The 19,344-nt window shown below is 35.9% G+C and overlaps 1 protein-coding gene across 2 annotated transcripts in view; it reads right to left on the bottom strand.

The window, feature by feature from the left end:
• ARHGAP8 (Rho GTPase activating protein 8) overlaps positions 1-19,344 on the bottom strand; it is a 77,437-nt gene that overhangs the window by 48,049 nt on the left and 10,044 nt on the right. The window contains exons 1-3 of one of the 2 annotated variants that reach the window (XM_065672923.1): positions 9,007-9,027; positions 8,528-8,639; positions 5,109-5,246 (exon numbers count right to left, since the gene is read on the bottom strand). In XM_065672923.1, the coding sequence (XP_065528995.1) occupies positions 5,109-5,246; positions 8,528-8,564 (175 nt within the window). In that variant the 5' untranslated portion in view covers positions 8,565-8,639; positions 9,007-9,027. Of the gene's footprint in view, positions 1-5,108; positions 5,247-8,527; positions 8,640-9,006; positions 9,028-19,344 lie in introns of those variants that run through there. The other variant, XM_065672915.1, reaches the window with a different exon arrangement.

Here is a 19,344-nt window from a genome sequence, read left to right on the forward strand (position 1 = left end):
TTAGACCATCTACCTCTTCCCTGACATTGTTATTCTCTACCCTGCTCCAATGTAAATGCATCTTTCCTAAACACAGGTGGCAAGAGTTCAATAACAAATTGCAGATGAGCATCACATACAGGACTTAAAAAGATTTCCTAATAATACCAAAATCGTTGTCTTTACTGAAAACCAAGATGAAGTATTAATTTAGTTTGCCAGATATAGCTGGTTTATGTCTGATAGCCATCCCACTCTTATTTCACAGAAAATCACTTCTTTTTTTTATTTATACGACCAAAGAACCTTTTGATATTTGCTTTAACATCCTTTAAAGATTTAACTCAGGTTAAATTTTTATAATTATCACAATAGTCCTATATTTTGGACTTCCAAAACATAGCTTTCTCTGCTGGCTGTTTTTTTCTTCCTATTCTTTTTTTTTCAACTGACTGCTTATTTTTATTCTCTCAAAGGTGGTTTTTCATCCCACAAGGCCTGTTTCGCATAAAAAATAAATTCTGGCTCCAGGGTTAAGTAAGATGCTTGAGCACCACTAAAGGAAGAATATGCACAACATTACAATTGTATGTACTCAGGTATGTCTATGTATTGTTCTTAAACAGACCATAATTTATTTCCTGAAGTTACTTTAAAGTGTCTCATTTGATATTCTCAGAATAGTTATAAAGGCATTATACTGTGAAATGCATTAATACGAATGATGTACTAAAATTAAATTAAAACACTAATAAAAGTTTGTTCTCTAAATCATGTCTTATGTGTGAAAAAATTGCTGTTACAATGCACTGTAGAATATTGTCAGAGACAATAATTTTTATCAGCAAAATAAATCTAAGAAAGATCTCCAGTTAGAGTACTAAATGAGCCATTAACTGCTACTGGTGGTCAAATTTGACTGCTTGAATCAAAAGTCAGAAAAAGATAACCACCTTTATAAAAGACTGCAGATACACACTTAGAACATAAATAAACATAATTGCATAGTTTCAAAAAATGGGAAAAATGAGAGGCAAAGAAACTTTCTCAAATTACAAGCAGAACAGAGCACCTTGTTCTCCCACCACCAAGTGCTGCACAAGCAATAAGAGCAAACCAGAAAAGGTGACCACGAACTTCAATTTCATTAAAAACTATATAACACAGCACCAGCTTCCAATTAGTGATGGCAGCTAACAAAAGCAAAGAGGCTGTTCTTTCTTCACAGGTATCAATAACATTTTAAAAAACATGAAATTTTAACATGACATGTGAAGTGCTCATCAAAAAAGAAGGAGGCTTCCCGTGCCCTCCATTAGAAGGGTGGTGGATGAGCACTCTGGGAAATGCCCATTGCATTTGACGGAGCATTTGCTTCCCAGTCTGACATAGTTTGAAACCCATGACTTTGAGAATAGATTTTTTTACCCAAATACGTGGAAGTGCAGTTTGAAGGGTAAAGAGGAGATTGGCAGTTATTCGCACATTCAAAGGAGAGTGTAACTGGAAGCATGACAATTTTAAATCAACACAGATTTGTGTTTTTATCCCACAAAAACCTCATTTTCCTACTACTTAGACTTACTCACAAGTTAAAGATGCCTCACATCTACAGGGGACCAAGCAAAGAAAGAAGTGCAATTTCAGCTTTGCTCCTTGATGTTTTCCTTTCAGTTCAAAAATGTAGTTTTTTATTAACTTATTTTATTCCATAGTCTAAAGTCACCAAACATTTTTAGATGGAAGCAGATAACATCCAGCCTCTCTGGAAAATGTACTTTTTCCATTATTTCTGCACTGGTTTTTAGCTCCAAACATTCAGAAGAAAGCAAGCAACAGAAAATAAGGAAACATGATGCACCACATATACTTCTATGTCCCATCCTTTTTGCCACAAAAAAAACCCAATCTTAAGTTTCTTTTAAAGTAACAGATTGAAATTCCTCCTTCAAAATAGAAATATAAAGAACCAGCACTGTAGCACTGTTCCATTTACATATGCTTCGCCAGTTGCACATTGGTATTTGTGACATAAATCAGTCTGTAATTAATAAACAGTTATTAAAGCTTACATCTTTTAAAAATGTCCTCTATTCTTATTTAATTGTATTTTCACACTGGTTGAATAGAACTTAAAAAATCTCCTTTGCATACAGTCAAAACTATTGTTATGAAAAGCAGCTATAAATCACTCTAATTTGTGAGAAGCGAGGATAAATTTTAGATTTTTTTGTAACTCAACAGTGGAAAACAGATAACTGTAAGAGGTGGATAAATTACTGCAAATATTTTCACCTAAATTCATTCTTTTTCTTCAATTGATTAAAAAAAAAAAATCTCATTGTCTTTCAATCACAGCATTAAAAGTAAAGGAACAGCTTTCAGAATTGCTTAAAAATAGCCATTATTATACTGAAATTATACTTTGTCTTATTCAAAGAGATTAAAACCATTATAAAGTAGGTACAAATAATTTAAAATTATCTGTTTCAAATGAGACTGGTTTCTTCCAAGGTGTAAAGGAGATCTGAAGAGTTCATCCTTCCCTCACTTGAATCTAAATCCAGACAACATTCAAACTTGACTCCATGCCAGTTCACACTGGGGATAGGGAGGCCTCATTTTGTGGAGGTGAAGCATATTCAGATCATATTTCACCTTCCCCATGATCTGCATTCTTATGCACACCTCTGTGCTCTCCTTTTACATCCCATCATCAGAGCTGCTTTAGAGAGTGCAGACTGCTGTCTGGAGCATGCTTCTGGTCTATGGCATTTAAGCTGTCCAGTAGATTTGCAAAACCTCATCATATATTTCTGAGTGAAATGGCAGCAAAAGTCACTCTTTTTTGAGAAAAAACAGTGGCTAGGGGACTTACTTCCCTGCAAGAGAATGCAGTATTGAGGACAAAATCATCAGAGATAATCCAACATTTCAGCCTCTTGGTATTCATCTTGTGAATACCCCCATTTGTTCTGGCAAATTTAAGCCAGGAGCATAGCTTATATTTGGACTTTATTTCAAGCAAACACTGATACAGAGCAAGTTCCAAGATGAAACTACTGAAGGTACAGGTAGTTCTCTTAAAAAAACACTGTGGCTTTCACTCCACCATACTGAAGCACATTCCTAACACAGGCATAAGGTGTATACAGGAGATGAAGCCAGGTGGGACTACTCAGGAAAGGGCAGGCTGGTTATAATTCTCTCTACCTCATGTTCTCTGTTTTACCAGCAGTAAAAGCATGAATATTTAAGGACTGCTCCAGTGTATTTCATTCTTCTCATTCCAAAATATCCCCCACAATTTTAACTCTTCCAAGTCAAATGATGGGGTCCTGAGGATACAAAACTTACATGTTTTGTCTGACCTGGTAATAGATAAACTTTCACTCATTTATTTTTAAATAAAGGGAATATCTTATAAATCAGTCAAGGAGAACTTACTAAGATTGCCAACTTGTCCCCTTTTTCCTCAGTCTAAGGGATGGAGAAGAGGAGCTTTGTCTAAGCACAGACTCTGGGGTTTCAGCTCGTTACCTGCTAGTTCTGCCCATAGCAGCACAAATCATGATGGCTCCTCCAATGAAAATAAACATTAAACGACCCTTTAGGATTAACACCACCAAATAACAAATGCTTATGACTTCCACAGCAGCTTTAAGTGAGTGAAGAATGAGGAGCAACAACAAACATTTAGAAAATAGTTGTGCATGGCTAAAACTGAAGCAGTAAATACATGGCGCATCACAATTTGATACTGAACATACTAGCAAGAGAAAAAAAAAAAGGCTTGAATCTCTTTTAAAGATTATGTTGCACTGTGCAATACAGCAGATGGAAGAGATTCTTACGTGGACAGTTAGAGAGACTTTGGTGTATCCAGTGTGGCAGTTAACACATGTATTTCACACTTTGTCAGTGTGATTTCAAGGGTTTCAGTATAACTTCTATATCTTGGTATTTCCCCCATCCCAAAACTGATGCTTGAGTGAGAAACATCATAGTGAGTTAGCAGGTAGTAGCTTTTGTACCACAAGACCGTGAATCTGTTACTCCCTTGTTTATGAATTTGAGTCTTAGGTGGGACGGTTAGTTTTGAAGAAGGGAAAGGTAATTATCATCTGTGTATAACAAGCTTCCAAAACAGAAGTTACTATGGGTAAAATTCTCTTCCCACTGTAAGTCAGAAGCCAAATTGCCAGAGGTTTCGCTCCCCTAGTCACCCATACCTCACTAGAGGTTTTGCTAAAGTTGATATTCACCTGGGTAACATCCTGTTTACAGCTTGAATTCAAGAAGGTACCTATGTATAACCTGAGCTCATAATTTTCACGAAAAATCATAACCTAGGCTCACTGAAGTATGAGGTGCAAACAGCAAGCACAGCACAATCCTAGACTTCATTAGGATGAATTGCGTTAAATACTGCTATTTGTTTCCCAATTGTATCGATTTCTTTCGTTCAGGATTGTGATTATTAATGCTACTAATTTAACAAGTACATTGGTGCCAAAAATAAGCCCAAAGGAAAAAAATAGGCTATGCATACTGTAAAGAAGTGCTTTTATATCATAAACATGTCTTATATACTGCCAAACTGTTTTAAAACTAAATAACTGTAAACATTGAATGATCCAATAGTCAAACATGCTATGTACCCATAGCTTCTCTCCATGTCACAACAGAAAGTCAGATGATGAATGCAGTGAACACTTATGTCAACAGTTTTCTTTCTGCCTTTTGTTAGTTTTTATACAGTAACCTGTATCTCTTTGGTTGCACACCCTTTTCAGGGCAGACTAGAAAATGATTAAATGTGACTATACAACATTTTAAGTTATTCAGAAAATAAAACAGCTTATCACAAATAAAGTACAGATCTGTTACAGCCACAGCTAGGCCTTAGAATATATTGCTATAGTTATATTTTAAAGCAAGATCAAGCCCAAATATTTAGCTCATAATTCATCCATAGAAAAGCACTGAGTTCATACATTATTTTTCAGCTGCTTTTCAGGATGAAGGCTGAAGGCAATATGATTCCTATGCATCACCTTGAGGAATACAGTAAGAAAAATGTGATAAGGGATGTAGTAAGGTAAAGTCACAGTATTTTCCAAACATACCTGCTAACTGGATGATGCCATGTCTTGCAACATCATAGTAGGGGTGATTGATATTTAGCTCAGGATCCTCAAGTGCTGGAGGCATAAATGTTTCTTCCTGTTCTGACTGTGTATCTTCCGCTTCATCTTTTTGCAGTTCTGAAGGAGCAAGCAAGACTGTTCAAGTGCTAATGAACACAGAAAAACTTTTGCCTCCGATACATTATTTAAGGGTTGAACTGTAGCTCAGTCTGTCAAAACCACTGTCATTTATCACTCTTTGTTGCAGCTTGAAATCAGTTTCTTGTCCTTTACCCTTTCTCATGTGTGGGAGACGCAACCCTTCAATACTTCAAAGCTATCTTCATGTCCTCCTTAAGTTTAGTATCTACTGTTTTGCTCACAAAAATCTCAACAATGACTGGACAGCTGGCATACTTTGACCTTGATATTCATAACTAGTGGAGTTTTCTCATCATTTTCTACACTCCCACAATCTGCTTTTGTATCCATCTACAGCTTCTTGACTTTTATTTCAAGGTTGCCCAAGTGGAGAAGTCAAAGCTTCAGTATGCTACCACGTGCTTTGACAGCTACTCCACATTAACACCCTGTGTGAACGCTCTCAGAGAGCAGACTCACTACTTTGCGTAAAGGTAGCAAATTGCAAACAAATCTCCATCTCACCTCCCCCACAAATCCACAGTTCCCTTGAAATCCTTTAACTTTCTGAACTTGCAATAGGGCAAATGCAGCCAAATGTCCATCAAGCACATACTCCAGCCAGAGGCCAAGCAAAGGTGTAAAAGCCTGCTCAAAAGCACAGTAAAAATGAATGACCATCCTTCCCCCAACTTCAGTAGATTCTGGATTATATCCTAGAATTAAAATCTACTCTGTACTGAAATATGCAACACAAGGTTAACTGATCTTGTTCCAGGTTTTTTTGGTTACATTTTATTTTTTTCCCCTAGTTTTTTCCAAATTGTTATAACATTCAAACAGAACTGGTCCTAAGTATGTATCCAAATAAACACAGATTTTGGGATAATTACTGTCAATAATGCTCTGCACTATTCATGTGAATGTTTTCTAGAACCTGCAGGAATAACATTAAATTGACACACTAAAGGACAAGCATCATGGTGGCTTAAAAGAAGAAAAGGCACATGTAAAAAGAAAATTCTGATAAGGTGCATCATTCCCTGCACATCATCCAACTCTTTTTATCATGCAAATTTTAATAAGGCAGAATTAATGGTTTTATCTACAACATTATTAGTGACCCTTTAAAAAATGCTTTAAGAATATTGTGCCTTCTGATCATCTGCGTATTTCATATGCCTTGACCACCACGCAAGACACTAGGGCAGAAAGAACATATTAAGTATTGATTTCAGCCAGATTTATGTGCCAGTACCTAATAAGTGTTAGAGGAAAAACTCTTAGTAAATATTTCAGAATGCTTTCCACTCACAGTTTCTCAGTATCTTTCTAGCCTATAAACAGCCACATGAAAGCTTTATTGTGTCATTTTTATTTTTAACATTATTTGTACTAAAAATGCATTTCACAAGGATGAAAAATGCCACTAGTGGCTGGGATTCTCAAAGATAAATAGGAGTCAGGAACACGTGCTACTTTGACTTTTTTTATGTCTGAATTCATGCTACAGCCTCAGAAAATAAATCAGCAGTCTTACAGGAAAACAAATCTGCATTTAGAAATACACAATTAGAGTCCTCCTTATACATACAAAAAAGTTTACATTTTTATTATTATCTCCAGAATGTGTATTTTTCTACCCTTTAAAAGTGTATCATATGTAGAAAGCCAGACTAACCTTAATTGGAAAAGTATTCTTTTACTCTAAAGAATGTTTCTGACCCAAGAGCTGGGAAAAAGAATACAAATATAATGTAGTATATGAATGTCATGATTTTTTCCTTTTTAAAATATTTAAGTCCTGTTAAAACTCAGAACAAGGAAAATATTGTTTTGTGTATTTGATTTTTGTTTTGGGGGTGGTTTTGTTTTTTTTCATGTCTGAGCACTGTAACCACCTAAAGCAACAAAAACTTGCAAAAGGGAGAGAGGAAAAGAAATAGAAAGTGGTAGTCTTGTGGAGACACAAAGCAGCAGCAGTGAACCAATTACCTGCCATAATTCACTGAAACTTAACATGCTTTACTAAAAGCAAAATGTATATTCCAGATAAATACAACAGAAAAAAACAATATGTCAGCTACAGCCTTTGATACAGAGAGGCAGAGGTAAATCCTTCTGTTAAAAATTATTTTGTACTAAGCATAAAAAAGACATGTTTCCAAAGAGCAGGCGTAAGGATTTGTAACAAAGGATAGATATCAAGCTTTTTCAGACGTGTCGTAGAACTACAGAAGCAAAGTAAATATGCATGCCCATTTGTACTGCGCTTACTCACAGAGGCTAAGGCTCAACAGCTATCATAGCTACCGAAAAGCTAGTTAACTAATTCAGTAAGATAATTCTTTGTACATTCTTTTTCTCATACCTCCTTCCTCCACCCCCCAGCCCTTCTTTTTTCTTAATGTGTGTACAGGAGGTCTGGACCTCAAGAGATGTTTTGTAATAAACACAAATAAAAAAAGAAGATTCGTTGTTCCAAACTGATGGAGACCTCCCCTCTATTTTAATCCTGCACATGATAGAGCAGTTTATTGCCCTGCTCCATGAGCTGTAGCAGAGTATCATCGTTACTACATACACTGTTATTGCTGCTGAACCCAGGCTGGGAGACAACATGAGGGGCCTGATCCAGAGCTTGCAGAGGCCGAGGGGAAAATTGCTTTCAATGGATTTTGAATCAGGCCCTAGCAGCTAAAAGACCAGCCAGCTGCTCCTGAAAGTCATGACGTGGAGAAATCAGAGCTAAGGCAAGGAAAGGAAGGCAAGGGGGGAGTAAGAAGAGGGAGGTAAGATCTGGAACATTCTTGCTCTGGAGTTCAGCCTGGCATCCTCAAAAATTCACAGAAAAAAAAAGGGTATGCTGATCTTTCAAAATTACGAAGCTGCTAATGCCATAGTCATATTGCTCAGCTCAACTAACATCTTTGAAATAACATGCAATACAGCAATCTCTATGCTCATTCAACACTTGTCTGTTTGGAGTAATGACTCCCATTTGTGCCACAATATGTGATGATGGTGATATTCCAATAGCCTAGAATTGCAGTAGGAACATCTACCAATAATTCATAAAAGCTGAATGTATTAAACTAACCTTCAACCCTAATGACTTTAGTAGGATACACATCAGTACAGTGGCTGTAACTCATTTTGGATTGCTCCAAGAAGTATTACAAAATATAGATGAAGCCTCTCACTTACTGAATATCCTCTATTAAATCACCTGCAACTCTACACAGATGCCATTTGAAGTATAATAAAAAAATATTTACCTATTTCAGCTAACTTCTCATAGTCAATCTCAGACATGTTTCCCCTTAGGAACAAGACTATGCAGATCTTGCTAACTGATTCTTGCAGGATGAAATGGTCCTTGGGTCAACCCTACAAAAATAAACAAAAGCAGTTGTCATCACAACGTCACATATTTTACCCACTTTACAGATATAAAAAGAAAACAAAAAAACACCCCAGAAATCTTACTGTCCAATTATTGTCAAGGAACCATCATCAGCATCTGGCCACCATTTTCTTACAACATAGAATATTATAGAAGTATTTTAAAACAGTGGTCCGAAGAAAAAAAAGCTATGCATGACAGCGACTCAAAAAATTGACCTATTTTTGTCTTAGACTTGCATATTAGACATTTTTAATCATAAACATCAAAATTGCAGATTAATTCCAGAAACTAAATACTATTATTTCTTAGTTTTATTTCTCTGATCAAGAAGATGCATATACTCCATACCTTCACACCAAAGTCACTTATTCTGCAGCAGTTGTAAATTTTATTACAGGAAATATTCCATACCCCACATCTCACATGAAAGCGCTTCATGAAAATTGCAAGTGAGCATTAACACACAAAAAATCTTGAAAAAAAACCCCAGCAGTTCCTGTGCGTAATCACTGCTTTTTGTCAAACACTCTGTGGAGTGCTTTGTAAACAGAATACTAAGTAACACACTCAAAGTGAGCATCAGAAGTGAAGAATACAATTCAGGAGATCTGTTTCCCCAAGCAGCTGCTCCAAAAAGCAAAATGAGTGCTTTCCTTAAATTAAAACCCCAGACTCAGATGTGGAGGTAAGAAAGAAATAGAGCTTTTATAACTTTCCTGTTAATTTAATACCCCTGCCTTATACCAGTTTGTTTTCATCTAAATACATTAAATAAAAAGAAAACAGCAAATTCATGGCTTGGTTGTCAAAAAGGCATAGACAAGCATGTTCTTCACTTCTGCCAAGAGGTCCAGTTTTTTCATTTCTCCTTCAAACCCCTGAAACTGGGAAATTATTTTGGATCAAAAAAAGACCAGACAGTTTGCCTGCTTGCTGATGCCCATGCTGCACATCCCAAAGTTTAACTAGGCTTATTCTAGACCCACAAGCCTGAAAGTTAGACACCATCTTCTTTTTAGCCAGAAAAAGGATCTATAAGTAGTTTTTTAGAAATAAAATGTACATTGACAAAGCAAGTAAATATCTGTCTAATTATAAGCACATGTTTACCTATTTTCATGAGGAGGAATTAGTCATTAGAGCAATCACAGGTACTGTGTGTGTGAAGTAGAGTCAGGCTCTAACAAGCTAATGCAGTCTATCGCTTGGGTATCTGTTTACATAGGCAAAAAAAATTTGCATCCTAGTATATGACTACAACACCCAAGTACTACAGTAAAATAAGCACCCACTACCCATTATAATATTTAAAAGAGCTTGTGATGGCTAATGAAAGTTTTCCACAAATTTGCACAGATCTGATACTCATAGTAATTATCACCAAAGGCAACCATGTATTTCCATAACTTGCTGTATTGCAGATAAAATATGAACATGGCTCTACCACTTCGAAAATCTTTAAAAACCTACTGTTTTATAACAATCTTACTTGTTTCCTGTTGAAAATATTATATCCTTTTACAGGAAACTCTCAAGTTAAAAGCACACACAGAAGGAAAAGTCCTGTTAAGTTCAAAAGAGAAAATTATGCAATTTCTCACTAAGCAACAATTTGCTTAAAAACGTGAAAGCAGTGCAGGGCCAGATAGCGAACTAAGAATTAACTAGATTGGAAAAGACTCTTACAATCATCAAGTCCAACTGTTAAAAAATATTACTATATATTAAATATGAGTTTCAGTTCATATTAATTTTACCACAAGGTATTCAAACGGAGAATTCCATTGTTGTTTTTAAATTATGATGCAAAAAGCTCCAATTTAGCGATTGTTATTCCATAATTATTATTATGAGTGGCATTTAGACATTTCCAAAATTAACAATTGGCAACTAACATGATAGTGCATGGGGTTTTTTTACCACTAAGTTGTGACAAGTATTGTAGATGAATTAGTAATTGCCAGATTGACACTTCTGCAAATAAATAAAAGTATCTACTTCAAATGAATAAAAGTTTAAAATGTTTTTGAAGCAAGGTGCAGTTGCAAAAAAAAAAAAAAACAAAAACCCAAAAAACACTATTTCTATCTTATCTGAACAATTTCCTCCTGCTTTTTCCAAAACAAAATATTTATATTCTGTAGAAATCGAAGAATGGTTCTAGGTTGGAAGGGACCTTAAAGATCACCCAGTTCCAATCCCCCTGCCATGGGGAACGTAGGTAAATTCAACCTACATCTCCCACTTGAATTCATACCACTTAGCCTCCAACCCCACTGAGTATTTCAAGCTGTTCTATGCTCAAGCTGGAACTTGACCACAATAAACTTTGTGCCTTACTTTTCTGTTACATTTTCCAGTTTATTTTTCATAGGCTACTACCTGCATTCAGCCAAACAGAACAAAGAAAGCCAATGTTCAATATACCTGATCTCCACAGTCTTCACCCCAACCAAATATTTCCCAAAGCTCTTATAAGGAAATGGGGCTCTACCTTCCTTCTAAAGTATGTATTTACACAGGGACTTTCCATGCCACTGAATTTTAACCATAAGTCATAAATAAAATCAGAAGTCATAAAAATTAGGCTATATCTTTGACACTGGAATGCTTTTCAGATTATGCAAATAGTGAAAATCTCAATGAATTGATGGAACAAGGAAAAAAGCCATCTCCTTGAGTCCCCAGCTAAAGAAAAATAAAAAGGAAAAAAGATAGAGTCCTGCTGCATAGCATGGAATGAAAACCAATTTCTCCTTCACACTAATTGCTACCACTACAGTTAGAAGTAGTGGCTCAAACTAAAGAGGACAGATTTAAATCTCTCTGAAAATCTGCTGAAAAACATTTGGCTTCTCTACAGCAAAGCTACCATGCAAGTGAGAGCAACTATGCTAGCATTAAAACATTTGCAAACATTTAACACACAAAGTTATTAGGAAGATAGAAATAATTTAGGTGGAATCAAAGAATAAGGGAAACGGGGAAGAAACCATCTGCCTGGTTTTCAGCTTACTGTTCCCTTGGGGCTGCAATTAGAAAGTTTCCAGTTACAAGACAAATTTATTGTAGCACCCTCGGAAATTGATTTCCCGTTGACCTCAGCATTCTCTGTTCCTAGGAGATAACATAATCTCCTTAATAGTGTTCCATGCCACGTATCACTGTTTCTAGTAAACTGTCAGATTTACTACCTTCCCCCACCTTACATGACCAAAAAGGCAGTAAAAAAAGAAAAAAAAAAAAAACCAAAAGAGCTGAACTACAAGCATTTTATTAATAATAGAAATTTGGAAGTATTTTACAGAATACCATAATCTATATCCCTCCACAGGCAAGGTTATTATTTATTGAATGCTAAAAGAGCATTACTTTATTGAAAATGAGGGCAGTCACGCACACAGAACTGGTTGATAATGAACTCGCATCTATGGATAGTCCAAACAAAGGCGAGGGATTCCTTCCAACATTTGTCAAGGCACAGAGATCTTTGATGTCTGTTCTTTTTGTTCACTCAGCTGTCAGATACGTTCTTCAAATTTAAATGGTGTGGCTTCTCTTCCCCTCCATCCCCCTCAGTGTTCTTGCTTTCCACTGATATTCTTTGTTACTTTTAAAATATGTGACACAGCTTACCATGTAACATCAGTCTGCAATTTACATTTTGATAGCATGAGAATTCTGTGTAAACCCAGTATTTGCTAAGGGGTAATGTCTACAAAACCAGGTAAAGTGGTTTCAGAAGATTATTTTATTATTTATAATACTGCAGAAACTTTGCTATGGCATCTATAAACACAGCAACACATGAGCTGAGTGCTTAATGTACTCATGAAAAGTACACTCAAAACATCCTCCTTTTCTTCCCGTAGGTTGTCTGCACTAAATAGTATTTTTCCTCAGTGTATTTCCTACACAACGTCTACCCAAATCCAAAGTCCATCATTAGCAACTGCTGTCAGGTATTTCACACATTTCATTTTTTTTAGTCTTTCTTGACCTACCATTCCTTGTTGGCAATATGTTGGTGAAAATCAGCTGGACCATGAATAGTAAGTAGACACCAAGACTGCCAGAACTGAAATACCCTTTTCAAAATAAAGTACTATGAAGCCTGGAAAAGCAAATATTCTAGTGTTACCTCCACACATCAATATAGATAAGTGTTATTGAACAATGAAATTCAGGAAAATTTAAACAGCTTTGATTTTATTAATTTTTCCATTTGGACTCTAATCCCAAATTGATTTTACTACTGTAATACAGTCCATTGATTTTGGTGCAGTAGAGATAAATGTACACAAATTCCTAGAGCTGGCCACTTTTCTCTGCAATGTCAAAACATTTTTAATCAAACTTTCCATAAAAAATTCATTTGCAAATGGAAAAATTATTCAACAATTTATTATTTTTAAAAAGGAAGGATTATGACAGACATACTGATAAATTTGCAATTCGAAAACTACTATTTTGAAAAGTTCAATACAAGCTTACAAAAGGTTATCCAACTATGTAAGGATATTTCAATCACTTTAAAAGCATAATTATTACTCTTAACTGCATCTGCACAAATTTATTTCCAGATCACTTAATACACAAAAAGTTATGGTAGAATTTAAAGCAAAATATGAGAAATACTCCTACAACTGTTCAACATTTACCTGATTTTAACATGGTTTGGGTTCTTAAATGTGAAGCTGACAACACTGTTCTTTCACACATGATTAACACACATCTCCATACAAAACAACCCTGCGCTGTAGCACTACTACTCTGTCCCAAAAATAACATGTGAACCTCTGCAGTTTGAAGCCTACAATGAAAAATATTATGTTAAAACTGAAAAGAAAAAATAACAATTAAATGTATATGGCCTTAGAAAGAATCCAAACAAAAACTTTATTCTTTCTGTACCACATTAGCTTGGGGAATTTTGAGCTTCTTTTCCTATAATGATCGGAGAAGCAGCATATATAAAGGTTAATTCCTGCAATGGATTGAGACACAGCTTTGAATATTAGAAAGAAAGGAAGACACTTTCCCCGTCGCGAGTCTCTGTGCAATATAATGCCCATTTACACACTGATCAAACAGCACTGATTTCTCTGAAAGCAATTTTCTACTACTCATCCAATTGGTGCTTGGAAAATAGGCAACAGCATTTACTTGGTGATGGCATGTATACACCTAACTTGGAAAGAAGTCTGGTTGGTTGGTTTGTTTGGTTTGTTTGTTTGTTTGTTCCCTCCCCCAGTATTTACCTTTGAACGAATACTAAAGCATTACTCTTTAATTACACAAACACACCCCCTAATATTATTTTCCTGTCTACCTCTCTACCAAGTTCTTTTTTTCTCCTTTTTTCTGTTGTCTTGTTGCTAATGAAACATGACTGAACGAGTAAATGCATGTGTTTGTATTCCCTCAGTATTTAAAATTATACTGGCAACTAGAACTGTGATTTTCTAAACAACAGTTTTCATTTGTCATAATGTTTGGTGAAGCTTGATGGCTCAACAACCTCAATAAACAAATTTCATCACTGAGTTACCAGTGTGAATGCAGTGTGAATACAAAGCAAACTGTTCACCATGTGGATGTATAGCAGCAAAGATAGGAGAGACCAGTAACTTAACACAAAGAGTAAGTGCTGTTATCAAAGATGATAAACGTCACTTTGAAGCATTTTCTTAAGCCCTTGTTCAGAACAAAAAAATTATTAATGTTGAAGGGAAGGGAGGAAGTGCTTACATGCTATGTTGTATTTGTTCTGATAATAAATAAGACTTCAGTTTCTGATGCCATAAACTGAGTAACGTTTAACCAGCACTGCATTCATTTAAGGCCAACCTTCATTGTATATAAAATAAAACCATGTTTGGTACAGTGTGCAGGAAAGTGAATTCTCAGCAGGGAGGATGGTAAACACTGTGTAGCACACTTCTGAAATGAGAGATTTGTTGCTGGACAGTTATTTTTCCCCTCAGAGGGAGCCTGGGGAGAAAACAATATTCATTTTGGTTGGTTTTACACATTTGTGTATAACAAAATTTAGAACATAATTATTTTAAATAGTATGGATGCTGGAGTGATAAAAAGATACAAAAGTACAGTGTTACTGCCTAGTACAGTGCAATGACACCCTTCCTGTGGCAGAGCCTGTGTTGTGGTCTAGGATGTCATTTACAGGCTGTCCCGGGCCATGAACAACCACTGTGGGAGGTATAAATCCAACTCCACCCATTCCTGTCTTTCTTCTGAGTGCTATCTCTTGACTGCAGGCTGCCTAATAAAACATCTTCCCACAGTTATATACTATGCTCAATCTCAAGGTCTACTGCAATGTGCCTGCCTCTATAGTGCTTGTGATCAACTCTGTTGCAGGACAGGAGCAAGTAGGTAAACAGAACAGGTTATACTTTGAACCTACAAGTTCTACCAGACTGCCAGTCTCTAGTTTTCCTCCTCTGCTGGGAAACTGGTGACACTATCATTTCATTAACCATGAAATATGTAAGCACAGTCTCTTCCCTGCACCCTGCCATACTTTCTCTGCTGGAAGGAGTCAAAAAATCTATTTATGGTAAGAATTAAGCATGTCAGAGTAAAATAAAGATTGTTTTCCTACTGCATATAAATATCTCCATGTAGCAGCCATTTACAATTGTGAAAGCACTAAAGTAAAGGGATTATTTCTACCCATTCTAGCAGAAAGGTTTTGGAATACTCTTGTTGTCTGAAACAGTGGAGTTATTTTCTTATCACATCCACTAGTTCATCTGGCACAGTGAAAGCACGTGGAAAAATAAAGTGTCTAATGTATAACCAATTAACAGAAAGCCATGTATGCTTGCTGTATCATTAGGACAAAATTATCCAAACATGGATAAGTGGCTGCAATATGACACGCTACACCATTTTTTGGTTCAGTGTAAATGTTTATTGACTAAGCAAAGATTGCTATAATGTAATCATAATAAACATTAATGATCAGTCATGTATGGAACTTGCTCTCTAAATTAATATACTGTAATACATACTAACGTGGCAGAATTATGTTGTGCTGAACTCATCTTTAACTAGCACTTCCATCCCAAGGGATTACACACTTTCAATTGCAGACAAGTATATTTTTAAGACTGTGGTTTTTAATTAAATTAATCTGACAAGTTACTGGACAAAGGGTTGGTGTATTATGATAAAAAGAGGGGGTTTTAATTGCATAATTATTCACTGGGGATTCCTCAGGCTGGAATAAATTAGGGCTTTTAAAACAAATTAATATTCTTCTTACATTTATGCAACACAGGACAATGTTTTCGGTTCTTGTCAAGATGTAGCAATACTGAGGCATAAAATCACCTCTCCCACCTCTGAACTGCACCAAAATGAAGTAGTACTGTAAAGCACAGGAGGCAAATTCCAAAAGCTGTTTTATATGGTGAACATACAGACCATGTTAATGTAAATCTCAATTCAAAATCAAGGTAAATGACGATAACGGTACCTATTGTTCCACTATTTCTCCATTTGCACCGGATTATTTCTTAACCAGTGCACTGAAGACCCAGTTAGGTTTTGGGTTGCCCAAAACAATTATTTTTCTATTAATTCACCAGTATTAGGATTAAATATTTTCTACCTGGCTATTTTGCAAGTTACCATAACTTACCATGCAAGGCAGGAAATTTAGTACTATAAAGCCTGGTAGTGTTTTACTACAAGCAGACTAGTAAGTGTTTCAGATGAGAACCTGGTCACTGATCTGCTTGTGCCAAAAGGCTTAGGAGGGCCCAGAACAGTTCATATGTTTGGTACCAGCAAAACAATCAAGCACCAACTATAACTGCTTCAAATTTAATCTTAAAACCAAATTCCTTCCATATTCAGTCCACCTCAAATTTCTCCTCTATTCACATCCGCACATCCCATCCTCAGAACCTTAATTTTTAAAATCATGCCCCCCGCTAGATTTCTATAGATGCTTTGGAATTACAACTGAAGAAAAATTGCAAAACAATTTTACATTTCAAAAGCTTCAGCTGTTTTCTTGCTGTTAGAATTGCAAAGAAAATGTTCAAATGTTTCTTGCTCATCTTGCCACCAAAACTAAAACTCACTAGTAACTCATACACACTTTATTTTGCTGGTTTTGTGGGCAAAATTTAGTGATAGGTGATGTTTGTGGAAGAAGACAAAGAATTCTTGTATGTACAAAACTACAGAATAAAAAAATAAATTTGTCAGCCAAGACTATGGAGCGATGGGAACTAGAGGAAACAACAGAAAAGGAAAAGGAAGGAAGAGGCAGATCTTTCCATACTAACTTGTAAAGGTTGGGGGTAAAGAAAAAAAAAATTACCTAAGCTTTATGGTAAACTTAAAAGCCTGAAACATGGCTAAAAGTTTTCCTGTCCTGTGTTCGCTATGCACATGTCTTTTAGAGGTGCAATTCTCTTACCTGGTAAGTTAAGATACAGAAGATTAGCTCCAAAACAACTAGCTAAAATCTGTATGATGGTTCAATGACATATTAAGAGTGACTTTCAAGTCCCCTGAACTGGATCAGAAAAAATGAGGTCACATGAAAAAGAAACGACACAGCATAAACAAACTCTCTGAATTCAAATTTGTTCAAACAATTTTGGCAGGTTAACTTTCTTGTCAGAAAGATTTATGTGGCATCAAGTATCTCCTGTCCTCCAGAAGCTGACATAAACAAGGATTTATGCTTTTTTGCTGCTTCGAGATACTTTGACTAAATTGACAGATATGGGATTGTGCATTACTGTGTGATCTGGATCAAACTTTTGCCGATGGCTGACCTGCTTGTATGTATGCTTAGTACTAACGAACATGGAACCATTGTCCCAGCATAAAAACTTACCCTGAAGACTTCATCACCTTATTCAAAGGTATTTGTATATATTCATGCACATTACAGAGTAGTTCTCAGGTAAAACATTGTAAAAAAAGAAATGAAGCAACAGAAGTAGCATGGTAGCTGAAATAATAACTTATCATTAACTGGATTCTGCTATCAGACCTTTTCCATAGTTTAACAAAAGTCAGCTTCAAAAGAAATCTTGCCAATTCCTTACTGTCGTGTAAAATTACTTCCTGTCATTTCACCTGATTTATTACCTTTCTCTCTTTAACTGCACCTCCAAACAGGCTCAAATTATCTTAGGAAAGAATCAAAGTTTCTAACATCTGGAAAACAATAAATCCTATTTCCCTTGTAAGAAGTCTAACACTGGTAACATATTGCAGGAGTGACACATATTAGCCCATTAATCTCCATGAAACACGACAAGAAGGCTCTACAGAGGTACAACACTGGTATGCAGATCTTTTTGAACTTTCAAACATACCTATGCTAATCGCTACACAAATCTGAAGATATGAGTGGATCAGTTGCATATACACTTACTTAAACCTATGCTAACATCTGACAAGCCCACACTGTTTATTCATTATTCTTCTCTGTCAGCACATCACAAAAATGGAAAACATACAGAAATTTTATATTATTTACATGTTGAAGGTGTCTTTGTGTTGTTACAGTCTACAGTGTTGTTACAGGTTAAAGTATTACCACAATGAAGGTCTGAATTCAAGCAAGGCATTGAGAGAAAGAACATTTTTTATTAAATCAAAGAATGCAGCAGGGTTAAAAAAAACCCACAACTAGTAGGTTTTCCAGCACTCAAGCCCTTTAGGAAGACTGAAAGAGAAGCCTGTCCACCTAGCAACTTATCATTATGCATCTTCCAAAAACATTCCCTTTGATATGTTTAATAAATACTTAATAAGTAGTATATAAACATGAGAAAGTAGAGTTAGAGAAACACGCAAGAGGATAAAGATACCGTAAGTTGACTGTGGAAAACTGCAAAGCCATATAACAGAGAAGAACATACAAATTATTCATTAATGCAATGATCAGAAGTAAAAAAGATTGTCAGGTAAAGCCTCTTCTAACTGCCACAATCTGAAATCTAGCATTTTAAGTAAATGCCCATTTTTATTTGAACATTTATACCCTTTCCAAGGATGTGGACCCAGCTTACCACAGCAAAAAAGCTAGTAAAACTTTCTTTACCCACACGGTTGGCAAGAAAAACATTGTTTCTTTAGGCTGATTAATATATGTGCTGTCTTTGTCTTAGCTGTTTGCCATAATCAATAAATGCCACATGAAATAGTCGGAATGAGTATTACTAAGCTAGAAGCAGCTTCAATGCTTCTAAGGGAGTGGGAGGAAGTGAGCGAGTGGCTGTGTGGGTCTCAGTTACCAGCTGGGCTTAAATCACAACACTCTGGAAAGAATCCAAAGCCAGGCTGAAGAAACCTTCCACTCTTCCAGAGAGTCAATTAAGACTATATAGCACACATACACAAAACCCCAAACAACAAAACTGAAAACAAACCAAGAAAATCCAACCTTGCACACTTTGAGAATCCCATCAATGCAACAAAGCACTTAACAGCATATTCTGCCTCCTTACAAACACATTTTTTCAATCCTTTTCTTCACATTTATTTGTATATTAAGAAAACACCCCTTTAAGTCACTCGCCGTGCCTCAACATAAAATGGATATACAGCTCTATTAGGCCTAGACTGAGGAAAGCATCTGGGACTGCCTATAATTAATTGTTTAAGGTTTTTATTAATCAATGT

Source organism: Lathamus discolor, chromosome 1 (genome assembly GCF_037157495.1).
Source record: "Lathamus discolor isolate bLatDis1 chromosome 1, bLatDis1.hap1, whole genome shotgun sequence".
Lineage (NCBI taxonomy): Eukaryota > Metazoa > Chordata > Aves > Psittaciformes > Psittacidae > Lathamus > Lathamus discolor.